The 20,415-nt window shown below is 40.2% G+C and overlaps 1 protein-coding gene across 7 annotated transcripts in view; it reads left to right on the top strand.

The window, feature by feature from the left end:
- Positions 1–16,746, top strand: part of Gabpb1 (GA binding protein transcription factor subunit beta 1) — a 41,338-nt gene extending 24,592 nt beyond the window's left edge. For 5 of the 7 annotated variants that reach the window (XM_042687865.1, XM_042687864.1, XM_042687863.1 and 2 more), the window contains 5 exons: positions 226–337; positions 695–808; positions 5,202–5,387; positions 7,864–7,979; positions 15,763–16,746. In XM_042687865.1, the coding sequence (XP_042543799.1) occupies positions 226–337; positions 695–808; positions 5,202–5,387; positions 7,864–7,979; positions 15,763–15,915 (681 nt within the window). In that variant the 3' untranslated portion in view covers positions 15,916–16,746. Of the gene's footprint in view, positions 1–225; positions 338–694; positions 809–5,201; positions 5,388–7,863; positions 7,999–11,118; positions 11,235–15,762 lie in introns of those variants that run through there. The other 2 variants (XM_042687867.1, XM_042687868.1) reach the window with 2 other exon arrangements.
- Positions 16,747–20,415: the final 3,669 nt, after the last annotated feature.

Here is a 20,415-nt window from a genome sequence, read left to right as displayed (position 1 = left end):
GGGCCTGGGCGCTGTCCCTGACCCTCTTTGTGCTCAAGGCTAGTGCTCTCCCACTGAGCCACAGGGCCACTTCTAAATTCATACCCGTGTGCTACCATTACACTCTCAGTATTCCATAGACAATGATATGTGGTTGTTAGAGGATACACTCTGGGTGTGTATTTCTGCTGCAGTAGAGAACCTGTGCCCCGGGGTTCTGCTAACACTCTGGTATCTCTTCCTTAGATTGCAATGCAGAACCAAATCAACACAAACCCAGAGAGTCCTGACACGGTGACCATCCATGCTGCAACACCACAGTTCATCATCGGCCCCGGAGGGGTCGTGAACCTAACAGGTCTGGTATCCTCAGAAAATTCATCCAAGACCACAGGTATTGAGATGTATAGAGGATATAGATGTTGGCATTTCATGCCTCAGTAGGTATTCAGCCTTTCAAAAGAAAGGACTATTGGAGAATGAGGGTAAGATGATAGCAGCCACTCTAGTGTTCTTTGGTATTGGCCAGAGGCATTTCTATGAGATAAAACAATCTAAAGAAAGGCCATATTGCAAAGTGTACTACTGTTACCTTTCAAAAACTAACACAGCCATTCCAGCTTCCCTTAAGACTTGAATGAGGTAAACTAGAACCTGAGAAAGAGCCCTTGGGCCAAGCTCCTTGAAAACTCCTCTACTTTGTCTTTTCTCCTAGATGAAACGGGAGTGTCAGCCGTTCAGTTCGGAAACTCTTCCACATCAGTATTAGCTACATTAGCTGCCTTAGCAGAAGCATCTGCTCCCTTGTCCAATTCTTCAGAAACTCCAGGTTAGTAAAACAAGTCCAGATGTGTTTATTAAAAGTTGCACATTTCAGGGCTGGGAAGGTGGCTCAGTGGTAGAGTGCTTGCCTTGCATGCTTGAGGCCCTGGGTTCGATTCCTCAGCACCACATAAGCAAAAAGAAAAAAGCCAGAAGTGGCGCTGTGGCTCGAGTGGTAGAGCGCTAGCCTTGAGCTGAAGAGCTGAGGGACAGCACCCAGGCCCAGAGTTCAGGCCCCACGACCGGACCCAAAAAGAAATAAAATAAAATAAAAGATAAAAGTTGCACATTTCAGCTGGCTGTGCACATAGATGCCTCCAGCACTCGGGAGGCTGAGGCAAGGGGATCAAGAGTTCCAGGCTAGCCTTGGCTACATAGTGAGACCCTATTTCACAAAACAAATTCTCAACATACAAACAAGAATATTAAGTCTTGGCAAGTATTTAAAATTTAAAAACAGAACAGAAAATGTCTGTTGATCAAATCTGGCCCCCCTCCCTCCCCTTTAAAAAAAAAGTAAATAAATATATGTGAGCTTTTTTATAAATTGATTTTTGGATATTCAATTAGAGCAATAACAAGATTTACATTATACCTATCCAAAATAATTTTCTTCTTTTATATTTTTGGTGATGCTGGGATTTTTTTTTTTTTTTTTTGTCCATTGTGGGGCTTGAACTCTGGGCCTGGGCACTGTCCCTCAGCTCTTCAGCTCAAGGCGAGCACTCTACCATTGGAACTACAGCGCCACTTCCGGTTTTCTGGTGGTTTATTGGAGATAGGAGTCTCACAGACTTTCCTGCCCGGGCTGGCTTTGAACCGCGATCCTCAGATTTCAGCCTCCTGAGTAGCTAGAATTCCAGGCGTCAGCCACCAGCGCCCGGCTGATGCTGGGATTTTTACCATCAGTTTTTTCGCTTTGGTATTTTCAGATAGAGCTTTACATTTCTGTCCATGTGTGTGGCCTAGACCACGATCCTTTCATTTACACCTCCCTGGTAGCCGGGATCACAGGCATGAGACCCATGCCTAGCTTATTGGTTAAGATAGGGTTTTGCTAACTTTTTTTTTTTTTGGGTCCGGTCATGGGGCCTGAACTCTGGGCTTGAGCACTGTCCCTCAGCTCTTCAGCTCAAGGCTAGTGCTCTACCACTTGAGCCACAGCGCCACTTCCAGCTTTTTTCTTTTTGCTTATGTGGTGCTGAGGAGTGGAACCCAGGGCCTCGAGCATGCAAGGCAAGCACTCTACCACTGAGCCACCTTCCCAGCCCTGGGTTTTGCTAACTTTTTGCCTAGGCTGACCTTGAAGTCTAATCCTCTTGATCTCCACCTCCTTAGTAGCTGGAATTAAAGAAAAGATGCCTAGTCTCTAAAATAGTATTTGCTTTAATTATTATATTAGTAAATTGTTTTTAATTAAAAAATTTCAAAAACTCAAATTAGGTGCCATGTTGCATACCTGTAATCCCAGCACTCAGGAGGCTAAGGCAGGAGGATGGAGAGTTCAGTGGGAAACAAGGAGTACGTCGAATTCTAAGAGAGCCTGGGCTACCTCAGTGATACCCATATGTGGAGTGAAAGAGAAGGGAGCCTTTCAAGAAATATACTTCTGGCTGGGAAGGTGGCTCAGTGGTAGAGCGCTTGCCTTGCATGCATGAAGCCCCTGGGTTAGATTCTTTAGCACCACATATGCAGAAAAAGCCTGAAGTGGCACTGTGGCTCAAGTGGTAGAGCGCTAGCCTTGAGCTAAGAGCTAAGGGACAGCGCCCAGGCCCAGAGTTCAGCCCCCACGACCGACCAAAAAAAAAGGAAAAAAAAATACACTTCTGGGCTGGAATGTGGTTTAGTGGTAGAGTGCTTGCCTAGCATGCATGAAGCCCTGGATTTGATTCCTCAGTATCACATTCACAGAAAAAGCCAAAAGTGTTCCTGTGGCTAAATGGTAGAGTGCTAGCCTTGAACAAAAGAAGCTCGGGGACGGTGCCCAGGCCCTGAGTTCAAGCCCCAGGTCTGGCAAAAAAAAAAAAAAAAAAGAAATACACTTCTTACTTTAGTTCAAGCCATTTCATTTAACTGAATCAGGTACTTCTATGTATTGGTTTTTTTGGTCCCTTCCTAAAATAAGGTAATAAAATGTAAGTTACTTTAACCGTTAAGTTATTGGGCCATGTGTGGGTTTTTGTTTTTGCTGCTGCTTGATTTTAATTTCAATTTAATGATTGCAGGCATACTTTTGAAATGTTCCTTTTTATTCAATAAACATAGTTTCTGTTTTTTGTTTATATCTACATACAATTTAAAAACTTGTAAAACAGATACTTCTCTTCCCAGCCTTATTTTAGTTTTGTGGTATTCAGTTAAAAAATCATGACAAACAAAAGATCGTAGATATATTGTAACCTAACTTTTGAGTTAGACCAATAAATATTTAGGATATTACAGTTGCTTTTTATCCAGAGGGAAAACAGAATATATTGGTATCAATTTTAAATCTGCAAGTTTTTAGGGTCTCTATTCTTACGTGTTTCAACATCTCACCTCACTGTTGGGGGTGATCTTTAGCATTTCTGAGGGGCCACTCTGTCTTCTCTGTAATTGGTTTCTTTTTAATTTTTTTCTTAAATACTTTACATTGCATAACTTAAAAAGAAAGCTTTGTAGATGAAAGGTAAGAACTCTCTTATTTTAATGACATCCATTGCTAATAATACAAAGATGAAAGTTCTTGTGTCGTGCCTTGATTGTGTGTGATCTCAGAAATACGTTCCATATGGTCATGCCTTAAAAGATTACTACTTGAAGTTAGCATTCGACCACCGAACATTTCTTTTTCATATGGATATTTTTTTTTAAAATCAAAGCCACAGTTAATGTGCTTGAAAGCCCTGGTAGTTGCTAGTGCATATAGTTTTATGTTGCACATTTCTTTTTATAATTGCCTTCCTGAAATTTTCTTAAGTGCCTGGTGGCAAAACTCAGTGACAATTTATAGCAAACAAGAATAACAAAAGCTCTCAACACAAAGGTGGTTGGCATTTTGAGTGTTCAGTAGCTTGTATTGTGATGTTTGGTTATCAGGTAATATCTTCATACAGTTGAAGCCCATCCTGTTGCCAAAAGTATGTGTTGGAAACCAAGGTCCCCATATGCGCCTTGCTTTTTTTTTTAATTGTGATTAAGTGATTATATAAATTTCACAAATTTCATAGTCTTGTGAGATAGGGATACTTAGTTAAAGACACAAACACATCCTAACCTTCATGGGGCAAATTGTCTTTATCGTGGTCTATAAAGTTTGTGAATTCTATGAGCTTTGACAATACAGTTATTTCTTCCACATTGGGTTATATGTACATTTCTTTCCTTTTGCTTAGTATCAGCTGTTCCCTCTTTCCCTCTCATTCCCTCCCTCCCTTTGCTGCCATTGAGTGCCTTGCTTTTTTAAAAAAGGCAGTCCAAATAGGGCATTAGTAGCTCATGCCTGTAATCCTAGCTACTCAAGAGGCTGGCCTAGATCAAGGTTCAATGCCAGCCCTACAGGAAAGTCCATGAGACTTTTATCTCTAAGATAGAAGTAGAGTTGTGGCTTAAGTGGTAAAGTACCAGTCTTGAGCAGGAAAAAATTCAGGGACAGAATCAGTACCAAAATAATTTTATAGTAATACTAGTATTATATACTGGATCATTCATTGGAGAGAGTATAATTTTTTTTTTGGGGGGGGGGGGTTTTGGTCGTGAGGCCTGAACTCTGGGCCTGGGCGCTGTCCCTCAGCTCTTCAGCTCAAGGCTAGCGCTCTACCACTTGAGCCACAGCGCCACTTCCGGCTTTTTTCTTTTTGCTCATGTGGTACTGAGGAATCAAACCCAGGGCCTCAGGCATGCAAGGCAAGCGCTCTACCACTGAGCCACCTTCCCAGCCCCTGGGGATTTTATTTATGTAAATGTTCATATATTCATTCTTCACTGCCATATAGTGCCAGAACTGCGTTCTGCTTATCAGAGCAACCCTTGTTCAGTCAGTCCAAAAGGGATACTATGGTATATGCTGACTCCTGTATGAATGTGAATAGAATGGAACCATATTCAAAGTTCTCTTTTGAATTGTGGAATTTCATTAGGCAGATAGAACCTTTGTCATGACTTAGTCATATTTATACCTCGTGCAACTGAAAGAAATTGCTTTCTTCCACATAGTCATAAAAAGGTCGTTGGAACTCAGTGATTACCAATTGTATCTAATAGATATGGCCATCACCATGAAGACCTGCTTTCAAAACTGTGTTAAAGTTGTTCTGTGCAGGAAAGAAGCAGAGAACGCAAAAGTAAATTTCTGGTCACGCTTATTTAGTGTCTTTGCTGATATTTCCCTTCCATTTTTTTTTTTTTTTTTTTAACTCCAGTTGTGGCCACGGAGGAAGTGGTCACCGCAGAATCTGTCGATGGAGCAATTCAGCAAGTGGTTAGCTCGGGGGGCCAGCAAGTCATCACGATAGTCACCGACGGAATTCAGCTGGGAAATTTGCACTCTATCCCCACCAGTGGCATAGGGCAACCCATCATCGTGACCATGCCAGACGGACAGCAAGGTGGGTGGTAGACCTTTCCATAATGTTTCCTCTTCATTCTCAGCTCTCAAAAAACAATTGACACGTCTTTCCAAAGCATACACTTTGGCCTCAAATTACACATACCTAGTTTGTGCGGGTCCTAGCTTGAACTCAGGGCCTGGGCGCTGTGCCTGAGCTTTTGCGCTCAAGCATAGCAGCACTCTACCACTTGAGCCACAGCCCTACTTCTGGCTTTTTTGGTGCTTCAGTGAAGATAAGTCTCGTGGACTTTCTTGCCTGGTCTGGCTTTGAAGCATGATCCTCAGTTCTCAGTCTCCTGAGTAACTGGGATTATAGGTGTGAGCCACAGGTGCTCCAGCTCAAGTTATATTTTTTGTAATCTGTTACAACACATGTAATTGCCTAGTTTTTTTTTTTATTTTAGTCAGTTATGGGACCTGAATTCTGGGCCTGGATGCTGTCCCTCAGCTCTTCAGCTCAAGGCTAGCACTACTACTTGAGCCACAGTACCACTTCTGGCTTTTTTCTGCTTATGTGGAGCTGAGGAATCAGACCCAGGGCCTCATGCCTACAAGGCAAGCACTCTACCACTGAGCCACCATTCCAGCCCTGTAATTGTCTAGTTTTGTTTGCTTGGCCCGATAATAAGCTTACTTTTTTAAGTAGAAAGATTTTCTAGGTCCAAGATTTAGATTAGGCCCAGGGCTTGCAGAAAGTTTTGAAGTACTAATTCTAAGTATTTGGAAAGATGTAAACATTCAAAATACTTATATTAAGCAGATAGATATAAAATTGGCTGCAAGTCCTGACATGATGTAGACTAATTTATTTATCTATTTATTTATTTATTTTTTGCCAGTCCTGGGGCTTGAACTCAGGGCCTGGGCACTGTCCTTCAAAGATAATGCTCTACCACTTGAGCCACAGAGCCATTTCTGGCTTTTTCAGATCTCAGCCTTCTGAGTAGTTAGGATTATAAGTGTGAGCCACCAGTGCCAGCATTGTAGACTGATCTTAATGCTGAAAAGATGAGGGGGAAAAAACCCTAAAAGCCACGACTCAGTATCGTAGCACTCTCAGTTCTTCCTGATTGAGTTGGTAAACATAACTTGTCATTCAGTGAAGACTCCTAGTTTGCTTGGGTTGCTATAACACAATAACAGAGGCTGGGTGACTTAAAAGGTAGAAATTTATTTTCTCATGGTTCTAGAAGCTGGAAGTCAACATCAGGATGTATGAGGTTTGGTTTCTTCTGAGGCCTCTCTTGGACTTGAAGATGACTGCCTTCTAGGAGTGTTTAGTTTATTATCTGTGTACAGATGTCATCAATATAGGTGTCCAGATGACATAAATATAGGTGGCCTGTAATCCTAGCTACTCAGGAGACTGAGATCTGAGGATCACTGTTCAAAGCCAACCGGGGCAGAAAAGTCCATGAGACTCTTATTTCCAATTAACCATCAGAAAACCAGAAGTGGTGCTATGGCTCAAGTGGTAGAGCTCTCACCTTGAGCTGAAGAGCTGAGGGACAGCGCCCAGGCGCAGAGTTCAAGCCCCAGGACTGCCCAAAACAAAACAACAAAACCCTCCAAAGTTTAAAACTGCATAGCTAATATGAATATATGCAGTATGCAGACAGTTCAGTGAAAAAAATAGAATTTCTCAGTTCTTTCTGAGTTAATTGTAAGTGTATTATGAATAAAAAGAAATAAACCACTTCATACTCCAGATCTTTAATGCTTTAAATTACATTGCACTTAATTGGCATTGGTTTTACTATTGTTTTCATTTCTGTTTACAATTTTAACTGACAGGTTTTTTTTTTAAAAAAAAAATTTGATAACAAAAAAACTCAGCAGACAATGGATTTTCCTAGTTTACTATTTAACATGGTCCTATGCTGCTGTATGAGAACAGCTTTTCTGTATGTTCACATTTATAGAAAGAGCTACAAAACCACTGACACGAAGACCATAGTCCAGTAGTATGTTTACAAAGGGCTTTTTCTGATGTTCTATCCACACGAAGGAATATTATGCAGGTATAGGAAAGCTCTCTGTATGAATATAGGAAATCATAGGGAGTGAAAAAAGCCAATGAAGAACAAGGGAACGTGTATATCTGAATGAATGTATATGCACATTTGTCTTCACACAAACTAATATAAGAATAATAGATAAGAAATTCATATAAGCTATTATCTGTGTTAGCTTGGGTAGGCATGAGACCTCCTGAATAAGCCTGTCAAATTCTGTTTTCCCTTTTGATCCATGTGAATGAATGTATTATGTATAAACCTAAATAAATACTTTAGCAAATGGATTTCAGTAAGACCAGAAAGTGAAGAAGAAAAGGACGTCAGCATAAAACGTTGGTGTTTTAATTATTTTTGGACTGTACTTATTTAGATGAGTAGCATTGCCAATGTCAAGGCGTGTCTATCTCTACCAAGCCTGCCTGAGAATGAATTAATGGGTACACCTTTTCATTTTAGTGCTGACAGTACCAGCCACTGACATCGCTGAAGAAACTGTCATAAGCGAAGAGCCGCCAGCTAAGAGACAGTGTATCGAAATAATTGAAAACCGGGTGGAGTCCGCAGAAATAGAAGTAAGGAGTCTTTTACCCGGTGTGTTTTGCCGCAGTCATCCAAAATAAATTCCATTAATTTTTCTTTATTATTTTTTTGTCATTTATATTTATTACTGACAGTGTTCTCATGCAGAATGAAAGTACATAGTATTATCATTTTGTTTATTTTTTTTTTTGCCTTCTACATATAGCAAGCCCTCAATAAATAAATATTGAATGAATGAATGCATGAGTGAAGAATTTGTTTGTAACAGTCTGTCATCCTAGTAACACTGTTTGTCTTTGGTCCTTTTACTCCACCCTTGATTTTCTGTTCAACTTTCTGTACATACCATTTTCACAAAGCACTAAAGGGAAATACTACGATATATGATTTTCCTTTCAAAAATGCACTGCAGATACCTAATTGAGCTGAGGGTCTTCTTAAAGAAGACTGATGCTTCTCAGACCCTCATGTTTTTAAAAGCAATAGATAATTATTTAATCCTTTAAGGAACTTAACTTACAGGTATGGTAGGATTTGACTTTTATCCTTTGTCTCAAACTAACTTGTGTTATAATCACACCATAGTTGCTTCACAGGTGTTCTTTCTCTCTCTCTTTTTTTTTTTTTACTTATATGACTATAACTTTATATTCCGAGTTTATAATTTTGTATCAAATGAAAATAATCACTGCTGAGTAAATTTAGAAGAGCAAATGCTATGTCATCATGGAACCTAAAACCAAATAAGCTGGGTTTAGATATCACATCTTGACCTGTCCACTTTGACGCCGGTTACCTTACCTTTCTGAGTCTCACTTTTGTTTTTCTCCAGTATTGGATAATTTAGAGTAGTATGTTCCCGGTTCATGAGAATTCCACATATGTATTATACATATGATCATAGTACATGATATATGTAATAAATCTACTGAATATTTATGAAGGCTCTGCTTATCATAGAAAAATTTTTAAGTCACTAAAAGACTTAAAGGTTAAAAGATAATTAGAGTATATCTTTCTCATTTAAGTATCAGATTAGCACATCTTTGGCCCTAATCACAAATAATAACACTATTGAGTTAAGAATCTGCTCAGCTAGTAAAGACCCTAAGTGCCTGCAATCCCATCACTTGGGGGAAGCTATGGCAGGTGGAAAGCTGGTTTAAGGCTAGCCTGAGCTACATGCAAACACCCTGACTAAAAGCACAAAAACCAAACAAAACCTGTGACTAATAGTTTAACTAAAATGTTTGGTAAAATTACAACTTTAGTTATTGAGTGTGGGTTTTCTTTTTCTTTTTTCCAAACTTAAAATGATGTATATTATAAACTTAACAATTCATTTCATGAACAGTGTCACTATACTTATTTAATAATACTCTTTGTTTCTGATTTGTCAGATGATCTTTTTCAGGCAGATAGGGTTAAAAAATTGCTTTACTATGTAATAAAGCATTTTAAAATTCTTGAATGTTTATTAAATGTAAGCTTATTCCGTTGAAAAGTTACGTATTTTAAACAATGAGTGTGTAGCCTGTGCCTTTATTGACTAATAATCCGTGAAAATTGCTGTTTCTTCCCAAGTTCTGACTGAGTCCTCTTTTAGAGTCTTTCAGAGATTAAGAAGAATAGTTACAAATAAGAAAGGAGGAACTGAGAAAAACATAATTGCCTAGGACCATGGGGGAGGAACTGTAGGAGATGGCATTTAGCTTGAGATAAAGAGCAGTGGGTTTTGTTAGTGTGATTTGGTTTTCAGTAGACTTTCTGGTCATGGAAATCATGGAAATTCTCAAGTCAAAGTCACATGACCTTTTAGGGCTACTGCAGAGACTTTGACACAGTGAGTGTATATGGTAGGGGCAGGCTGGAATTACAGGATGAAGAGATGACCTCCAATATGTACATCAAACCAGGTAATCATTTTCCTATACATGAACCCATGCTTTTGAATGTGTCTTCGCAGATGACCAATGTTACCTTGGGGGCAAACTCGTATACTGCTAAATTTTCTGTACAGCAGCAATCTACAGCTGGGACAGTTTTGATCTTAAGGCCATTTGCCTGTATGTAGAGGTATTTTTAGTTGTCATGGCTAGGGGTGACCCACTGGCATTGAGTAGGAAGAGGCTGGATGACCTCCTGCAATGCCCAAGATAGCATTAGACGTTTATATGGTCCAAAAGTAATGGAAAACTAGCTCACGAGATATAACTTAGCATGTGGCTTTTCTCTCTTGGGTCCCTGTTACCCATTACCAGAGTGACTGACTACCAGTGAGGAGATGCTATGTATTTATTTATATTTTAGAGTTTTCCAAGTCACCTTTGGAAAAGTTTTGCCATGATAGGGAAAAATTAAATTGGAGATAATACATTACAAATTTCATCAGCGGTATTGACAGTGCAGGAAATCAAGTGCATTTGGTGGGGAAGATCTGAGTAAGACTAACTTGTAGTCTCTCACGTTTTGATAGTACTGTATGGAAGTCTTTTTTTGGAGGAAGTATACTATTCATAGACTTCTTCCATAAATATGTAGCATTGTCCTATTCCAAATTGAACTTAATCTTTCTGCATGTTTGACGGAGAAATGTAATGAATGAGTACCTTATAAGGAATAGATTGTCCCTGTTTATGAAATACATTTTCTTAGTTGTGGAGGTAGTGACAGAGATGTTTTTAGTATATTTTATTGGGTTTTTTGAGATTGTATTTGTGTGTGTGTGTGTGTGTGTTGTAGGACTTTAACTTTGGGCCTGGGTGCTGCCCCTAAGCACTTCAGCTCAAGGCTAGTGTTCTACCACTTGAACCACAGCACCACTTCTGGTTTTCTGATGGTTTAGTGGAGATAAGAGTCTCCTGGACTTTCCTGCCCAGGCTGGCTTTAAACTGTAATCCTCAGATCTCAGCCTCCTGCTTAGCTAGGATTACCAAGCATGAGCCACCTGTGTCCAGCTTTTTTTTTTTTTAAGTAGACTTTTGTGTTTGTGTGTGTGTGTGAGGTGCTTGGGATCAAACACAGGGTTCCATGAATGCAGGCAAGCAAGCACTCTGCTACTGAACTACCCCCTCCCCCCAGCCATGTTTATATATTTTTAATGAAATATTTGTGTTCTTTAACCAAGAATGCATTGAGATCCTTAGTGTTGTTTCAAAAATTGACTTCTAGGCCGGGCGAAGAGGTGCACACCTGTAATACCAGCACTTGGGAAGTTGAAACAGGAAGACACATGATTTCCAGGCCAGCCTGGGCTACATAGCAAGACCCTGTCTCAAAAAGCCCAAAGAAATGAACAAATAAATAAATCTCTGTAAACTTTTTACAATGTTTTATTTGGCACCCTTTTAATCTCTGCCTTTTATTAATCTCTTTCTTCTTGATCTACCAGAGTTTAAACATTTATACAATACTATTTCTTAAGTAACAATTTTTGTACAGAAAGCCAGATAGAAATAGTTCTGACTTTACAAACCAGAAAGCAGCCTTTGTACAGGTTGGAAAGGCCTGGGTGGGGCTGTATTTCAAGAGTGCTTTATTTTTAAAAAATAAGATGATATTTATCATATTTGACCCAGAGTGGTTAGAAAAATTGGGCTGGGAGCCTAGCTCCATGGTGCTAAGTAGAGCCTTTGCCTAGCAAGGCAACCCTAGTACCACAAAGAAAGAAAACTGAAGTTTACATACAAGGAAATGGTTCACATACCCGGCCTACTTTTTAAAAAGCAAAACAAAAAGTTAAATTTAAAATACATTTAGAGCTGGATGTGTGGCTGTCACACTTGTCATCCTAGCTACTCAGGAGACTGACATCTGCGGATTCTGGTTTGAAGCCAGCCCAGCCAGACAAAAGCTGAGATTTCCAACTAACTAGCAAAAAAACCAGAAGTGGAGGAATGGTACAAGTCATGGAATGCCAGCTGTGAACAAGAGTCAAGTGAGGGCTTAAGCCCCTCTGCTCTAGCTCCAATACTGGCGTGCATGCGCACGCGTGCACATGCGTTTGCATACACACAGAATATGAGATTGGAACCAAATTTAGAGTGTATTTTATAAATTTTGATTGTATGATTCTGTTCAAGCTATTCAAACTTCCCCATCAATTAAAAAAAAGGAGAAATAATAGTACTTATAATACAAAATTGTTGCAAGGATTAAATGAGGATACGCTTGAGGTTTGGTACAATGGAGGGCCTAGAGTAAATGCTCATTAAATATGGTAGAAGATAAATCACTATAATAGTTAACACAAAATACAGATTTGAATATCTTAAAATGATAAAATTGTCCCAGATAAGTGCTCTCTAAAGCACCATTTAAGATAACCAGAGACGGGCTGGGAAGGTGGCTCAGTGGTAGAGCGCTTGCCTTGCATGCATGAGGACCTGGGTTCGATTCCTCAGCACCACATAAGCAAAAAGAAAAAAGCCGGAAGTGGCGCTGTGGCTCAAGTGGTAGAGTGCTAGCCTTGAGCTGAAGAGCTGAGGGACAGTGCCTAGGCCCAGAGTTCAGGCCCCACGACCGGACCCAAAAAAAAAAAAAAAAGATAACCAGAGACAGGGGATTTAGCTCAGTGGTTGAAAGAGCACTTTTCTGGCAAGTGTAAGACCCTGAGTTCGATCCATAGCTCTGCCAAAAAAAAAAAGCTAAACCAGCCAGACGCTGGTGGCTCGGGCCTGTAATCCTAGCTACTCAGGAGGATGAGATCTGAGAATCATGGTTCAAAGCCAGCCCTTTCAGGAAAGCCCGTGAGACTCTTACCTCCAATTAACCACTAGAAAACCAGAAATGGCACTGTGGCTCAAGTGGTAGAGTGCTCGCCTTGAGCTGAAGAGCACAGGGACAGCCTCCAAGCCCAGAGTTCAATCCCTACAACCACCACCACCAACAAAAAAAAAAAACAGCCAAATTCCTGTTCCATTAAAGAACTGTCTTGTATGTAAATGTATGTCAGTAAACATTTGACAAAAAGTAACAAAGGCTTTCTAAGTAAAATAAGTAATGTTTTCTACTTTTCAGGGTTTTTGTTTGCTTTAAAAATGACCTGGCAGATCTCTTCCCTAAACCTGAATTACTGAGATATAAATAAAAAATGAAGACTTAAAATTTTTGTGTTCTTCAATCATGCTTTTAGTGTGCACAAAGGATAGCCCAGTGATTCTCCCCGCCCCCCCCACCTCCACCCCACCCCCCCAGTCCTGGGAATAAACTCTGGGCCTGGGTGCTGTCCCTGAGCTTGTTTTGCTCAAGGCTGGCATGCTACTACTTGAACCATAGTACTACTTCCGGCTTCTTTTTTAAATGTGGTACTGAGAATGGAATCCAGGGCCTCATGCATGCTAGGCAAGCACTTTACCACTAAGCCACGTTCCCAGCCCTCCAAAGAACTTCAGTCATTCAGATTTTTCTAGATAAAGCCAAAAATATGTTGTATGTGCATCTTTTATTGGCCTAGTAGGCAAAAGGGACTATTATTCCCTTTATATTACAGTATAGTCTGGTTTTTTTTGGCAGTACTGGGGTTTGGCTTGCTATGCAGACACTCTACCACTACAGTCCTGGCCTTTTTCTTTTTTTTTTTTTTTTTTTTGCTTCAGGTTATTTTTCATTTAAAACCATTTTTTTGCCCAGGGTTTTTGGGGCCATAATCATTTTACCTATTCTTAGTTGTAACTGCGGTTCCAGGTGGGAGCCTACATTGCTCCTTTGCCGTGATAGAATCTGACTAACCTTTTGATCCAGGCTGGCTTCAGATCTCTGTCTTCCAGATAGCTGGAATTACAGGCATGAACCACCTTGCATAACCCAACACAAGTGAACTTTAAAAATATGCAAGGCTGAGAGCACTCTGGCTGGTAGGGAAACTGCCTTCCATCCTTTCTCCTTACCCATTGGTGTTCAACAAGCTCTGCTTACCTGAGGCTTGTGGTCTTTCTGCCAGTCACCAGTCACCTTTCTCGGAATTGTAGTGAGAAGAGGGGCAGGGTTGTTCCTGAGGCATCTGGGTAGGGGTAGGCGTTGCTTAAATTGGGAGATAAGCAGTCTTTTGTTTTGTGTCCTGGGGCTTGAATTCAAGGCTTACTCTTTATCTGAGCTTTTTTTTTTTTTTTTTGCTCCAAGTTGTATGGAAGCCACAGCTTCACTTCCAGTAGCTAGGATTACAGGCCGGGGCCACCTGCCCTTCAGTTTACAGAGTAATATTTTATTGGTCTGTTTAATGGTATGACTTAGGGAACACTATTTTAGACCATCACTCTTTTTTTTGGGTCCGGTCGTGGGGCCTGAACTCTGGGCCTGAGCGCTGTCCCTCAGCTCTTCAGCTCAAAGCTAGCGCTCTACCACTTGAGCCACAGTGCCACTTCCGGCATTTTTCTCTTTTTGCTTATGTGGTGCTGAGGAATCTAACCCAGGGCCTCAGGCATGCAAGGCAAGCGCTCTACCACTGAGCCAACTTCCCAGCCCTAGACCATCACTCTTAATCTTAGATGTGAGGTATCTTGCTTACTATTGTAGAGGAAGATAGTTTTAAAATGAATATTAGGAGCTGGGCACTAAGTGGCTCATACCTGTAATCCTAGCTATTCAATGGAAGGCTGAGATCTGAGGATTGCAGTTCAAAGCCAGTCCAGGCAGGGAGGTCTGTGAGACCTTTATCTCCAATTAGTCACAGAAAAATCCCGAAGTAGCAGCATGGCTCAAGTGGTTGAGTGCTGCCTGGATTGAAAGGAGCCCCCTCTACCCCCCAAAAAAAATAGGGCTGGGCAATGTGGTACATGACTGTAATCCTAGATACTCTGTAGGCAGAGATATGAGGATCTGGTCAATTTAGGCCAGAAAGTCCTGGAGACCTCATCTCCAATTAACTAGAAGAAGTAAAAACAAAGCAAAGCAAAACAAAATAAAAAATTAAGTGAAGACATGGCTTAAGTGGTAGAATTCTAGCCTTGAGGGCCAGGGGAGGAAGCTCAGTTAAGCCCTAGTACTAGAAAAGAAAAGGAAAGGAAAAATCAATTAGTAGTAGAGGTACATGAATCCAATTCCTCACAGTGCAGCTTTGGGAAAGCTACCTCATCTCTGAGTGCCGTTTTTCTCAGCTGCAACATGGGCTTCATATTTAAGAGGCATGTTTGTAGAAGACACCATGTTTTGTCATATAATGAGTACCCAGTAAATGCTATTTTGTTTTTTCTTTTCTTTTTTTCTTTTGGTCATTGTAAGGCTTGAACTCTGGGCCTGGGCCCTGTCCCTGAGCTCTTCAGCTCAAGGCGCACACTGTACCACTTGAGCCACAGCGCCACTTCCTGTTTTCTGGTTGTTTATTGGAGATGGGAGTCTCGCAGACTTTCCTGCCTGGGCTGGCTTTGAACCGCGATCCTCAGATCTCAGCCTCCTGAGTAGCTAGGATTTCAAGCGTGAGCCACCATCGCCCGGCTAGTAAATGCAATTTCTTTTATTTTTTATTTTTTTATTTGTGTAAATGCAATTTCTTAATTGATACCTTTAGATGAAAGCATCTCCTGTAGAGACATAAAGAGGTATGGTTGTATCTTTTCTTTTCAAACTCTTCTCTAGTTTTTATAGGATATATATAAGTAGAAGTTCCCGATGTGTGTGTCTTCTGTTACTCTTATTTCTAATTACAAAATAATCCCCTTGAGAGTAAAAAGCAATTGATATTTCCTAGTGTGAAGTACAAATGAGTGTAATTACTGGTTGGAAAGGCAGATTGTTTTATTTATTTGAAGGGCACGTGCTTGTAGGTATGTTAATGTATTTGGGCAAAAAGTAAAACTTTTTTTTTTTCTTTTTAATTAGGAGAGAGAAGCTCTTCAGAAACAGCTGGATGAAGCCAATCGAGAAGCACAGAAGTATCGGCAGCAACTTCTTAAAAAAGAGCAGGAAGCAGAGGCCTACAGACAGAAACTAGAAGCTATGACCCGTCTTCAGACAAATAAAGAAGCTGTCTAGTAGAAATGAACATGTAGTTCGGTTTTACTTTTTGGTCAAGAATGCGATCTGGAACTGCGCCCTCTAAGGGTAGAGTCATGGAAACCCAGGCGAACAGAGACTACAGATTATTGATAATTGGACTTAAGCCATGAGCTCTGAATTCTTGTAACATAAAACTTGACTCGAGAACTTGTGAAATGTATTTAAAACTGAATTCTGTAAATAGTTTTTGTTGGTTTTTTTTTTTACAGTTTCAAATGAGTTGATAAAGATTGTTTAAGAGATCCAAAAACCACAATAAGTCACTGTTATTGTGAATTCTTTTTGAATTTAGTACAAAAACCTTAATTTCTCAGAAGCAGAACAGTTTTAAGGGTGATCGTTGTTGATTAGACCAAATGTTATATAATTATGGTGGACCGATGCTGGTAATACTTTTGTAGGTTTAAACTTCTATATGAAGAGAAAACTTTTCCCAGGAAATCTCTGTACAACTTCAAGTTGTCTCAGATTTTCTGAAAACATTTTTTTTTTTTTTAGAAAGCAAGATTTTTTTTTATATCTGTTCAATTTCAGCTATGCCCAAGTAGATTGACATGTATATGAAGCAAATATTTTTTAAGCTTTTTTCTGTTTGTACATATTCTGCACGTTTTATCATTTCAAAATGCATCCCATGCATAAGTATTTTTTTTCCCACAAAGATGATGCAAATTTCCGGAAGAAAAAAATATCCTTTTAGTCTAGAGGTCATTGAAAGTAAGTAAGCTAGCAGCTGGTTTTATTGGAATGACAATGTTCTTCAGAAGGAGCGGCTTACCACGTAAACTTGAATTTGCAAATTGCAAAGAAAAAAAAAAAGGCTATGCTTTTTTTTTTTTTTTTTAAATTTCATTGTGGGGACGTGAACCTGTATTCTGTGCCTTCATCATGGTTTCCACATGAAAGCACTTTAAGGCACTGGATTTTAAAATAATGCTTTTGCAAAACTCAATGCATATGGATTTCTAAAATATATTTCATGGACATATCTCCCTTCTTCCCACCCCTCCCTCCAGGAAATTATTCTTATGGAAAAAAAATGTTTGGTTTTGTATGTAGAACAAAAACCTTTTTGTACCACAGTGGTGTTAGAGATAAATCTCCCTCTTTCCCTGTCACAGCTCAATGTGGGACTTGATCTCAGAAAGTTCTAGAATTCCACACTATATGGACCTGAAACGGATTGACTGTTCATTTTTTTTTTTTGTAACACATACCTTCAAGCCCCCTCTTTTTTTCTTGCTTTATTTTTTAATGTGTTATTGCTTTATGAAAAATGTTTAACCCTAAAACCCCTCTAGATTACCTATGCTGTATAAAGAAGCAATTGCCCTTAAAACTGTATTCTGGCCTACTTTTCTATTTTACAATTAAATATCTTTTCCACATATGTTCAGTGTAGACTTCTGATTTGATTACATTTTCCTCCACACATTAAACTTTTCAGCTGGTCGCTGGTGGCTCACACCTGTAATCCTGGCTACTCAAGAGGCTGAGATCTGAAGATGGTGGTTCCAAGCCAGCCCAAGCAGGAAAGTCCATAAGATTCTTATCTCCAATAAAACTCAGAAAAGGCTGAAAGTAGCATTATGGTTCAAGTGGTAGAGCGCTGGCATTGAACAAAAGAAGGAACAGCACCCAGGCCCTGAATTCAAGCCCCAGGACTGGCCAAAAAATAAAGCTGGAGGCTTAGACCCTCTGGGTTCAATCTCTAGTACTAAAAAAAAAAAAAAAGGTATGGGGGGGTGGAAATTGAGGGGAGGAAGAAAAGTTACAACTCTATTTAATTTGTATTTTTCCAGGTGAACTATTGTGTGTTGTTTATATTACAATTCTAAAATTCTAAGAGTAATTTCTTGGGATTTGTTAGTTCTTTCACTGGGGTTATCCACACTGTTGTTAATATAGGAAAGGGAATGATCAGCTTAATCTTAGTTGCTTCTTAGAAGCTTTACTTACACCAGATTTGAGGATTAATTTAAGAACTCTTGCCTAGGTGTTGGTGGCTCGCCCCTGTAATCCTACCTTCTCAGGAGGCTGAGATCTTGAGTATCAAGGTTTGAACCCAGGCAGGAATGTCTATGAGACTTACCTCCAGTTAATCACCAAAAAGCTGTGGCTCAACTGCTAGATCCTTGAGCACAAAAGCTGGACAGCATCCAGGCCCTGAGTTCAAGCCCCAGTACCAGCACAAAACAAAAACACTCTATAGATAGGCACTGGTGTTTCATGCCTGTAATCGTAGCTACTCAGGAAGCTAAGATCCGAGGATCACAGTTCAAAGCCAAATCCAGGCAGGAAAGTATGTGAGACTTTCTCTAATCAACTATTCCAAAAAAGCCAGAAGTAGTTCTGTGGCTTAAGTGGTAGAGTGCTAGCCTTGAGCAAAACAAGCTCAGGGACAGTGCCCAGGCCCAGAGTTCAAGCCCGAGGATTGGCTTTTTTTTAATCTTTTTTTTTTTTTTTTCTTGGGTCCGGTTGTGGGACCTGAACTCTAGGCCTGGGTGCTGTCGCTCAGCTCTTCAGTTCAAGGCTAGCGCTCTACCACTTGAGCCACAGAGCCACTTCTGGCTTTTTTCTTTTTGCTTATGTGGTGCTGGGGAATCGAACCCAGGGCCTCAGGCATGCAAGGCAAGGGCTCTACCACTGAGCCACCTTCCCAGTCCCAGGCTTGGCTTTTTTTTTAAGCCCTACCCGTAACAAATGGAGACATTGACAGAAATAGTTACAGGTGCTTCTTTCTGACAGGCCTGTTTTGTTCTATATTGCCCTAAACAAAGTTCTTTTTTTCCTGATAAAAATCCATAGATTTGTGCTTTAGTGTACTGTGCAAACCTCCCAACTTGACCCAAAAGTAAAAATACAGCAAGAAAGAAACTTTTCAAATAAAAATTACAAATCAGTGCAAGGAACCTTGCTGTCCATCTGTGTGGCTTCCCAAAGCATTAGTACTTAGGTTTATATAGCAAATGGAAAAGCCATTTCTGTTCAACTGGTAACCATTGAATAAATAATCCTTCCAATGTGTCCGATCAACTTAGGAATGGACTTGTCATTTCACTAACTAATATTTACCCTGCTTGCGTCTCATTATAGATAAGTAGTCTACTGTAGTTTGAAGTGGGCTTTGCTGTTTGCTTTCCCCGATGGTACATGAGTCCTGATGACGTCAGCTCTCCAATCAACAATATTCAGTCTCAGATTGCTCTGTGTAAACCAATAGAAAATGGACCATTCTCACTGGGATGTGCTTCCGGTTCCAGATGTTCTTTGTGATTTTGGAAACTACATATCCCAAATGGATGTATGTGCACAGGTACAAGATAGCATCTGACACTTTGATTCCTTGAGTTTCCTTTAAAAACAAACAAAAAACTCACTTCAGTTATAATTGGGATACAATTTTCAGGGCTCTTCATTTTTAGATCAATATTATAAGTCACTCACTCCCCTCCCCCAACAACTATTTGCTTTCTGGGAAAATCTTGATCTAGTTTCTGACATTCTAATCACTATGCTTGCTTGCTTGCTTGCTTGCAATTCCTTCCTTCCTTCCTTCCTTCCTTCCTTCCTTCCTTCCTTCCTTCCTTCCTTCCTTCCTTCCTTTCCTTCCTTCCTTCCTTCCTTCCTTCCTTCCTTTCCTTCCTTCCTTTCCTTCTTTCTTTCTTTCCTTCTTTCTTTCTTTCTTTCTTTCTTTCTGGTTGGTTGTGGGGCTTGAACTCTGGACCCAGGCGCTGCCCCTGAGCTCTTCGGCTCAAGGCTAGCACTCTACCACTTGAACCACAGCGCAGCTTTTCAGTTTTCTGGTGTTAATTGGAGATAAGAATCTCAAGGACCTGCCTGGGCTGGCTTTGAACTGTGATCCTTAGTTCTCAGCCTCCTGAGTAGTTAGGATTACAGGCCTGAGCCACCGGCGCTCAGCAATTTTTATATTTTTTTAAATTCAGGAAAGCATTCATTTTTGTTTTGCTATGACGAGTCTATATTTACCATAACCTTTAAAATATAAAAATGAAGTCTAAATTGAATTTTTTTTTTTACTTCATAGGAAAATACATATTAACAAACAACAACAAAAAAACACAAGCTGGCTGTGGTGACACATGCTGGTATTAAAAAAGAGGATGAGACAGGAGGATCACAAGTTTGAGACCAGCCTGGGCTATACCTTTGTAGGGCACTGTCATTCATACCTGTAATCCTAGCTATTCTGGAAGCTGAGATCTGGCGATCACTGTTCAAAGCCAGCCCAGACTGACTGGGAGGTCTATGAGGCTCTTATCTCCAGTTAATCACCAAAAAAGCCAGAAGTAGAGCTGCGGCTCAAGTGGTAGAATGCTAGCCTTGAGCAAAAAAAAAACTTAGGGACAGTACCCAGGTACCCTTGGACCAGCACCAAAAAACCTAAGACAAACCAGAAACCCACACTTGAGTGAGACTGTATAAACAAAAAAGGAGGGGTGAGGAGGAAGGAAG

Source organism: Dipodomys spectabilis, unplaced genomic scaffold, assembly GCF_019054845.1.
Source record: "Dipodomys spectabilis isolate Male_0828 unplaced genomic scaffold, ASM1905484v1 ptg000108l, whole genome shotgun sequence".
In the NCBI taxonomy this organism is placed as follows: domain Eukaryota; kingdom Metazoa; phylum Chordata; class Mammalia; order Rodentia; family Heteromyidae; genus Dipodomys; species Dipodomys spectabilis.
Note: the sequence above shows the minus strand (reverse complement) of the source record. Positions and strands in the feature narration are given on the sequence as shown.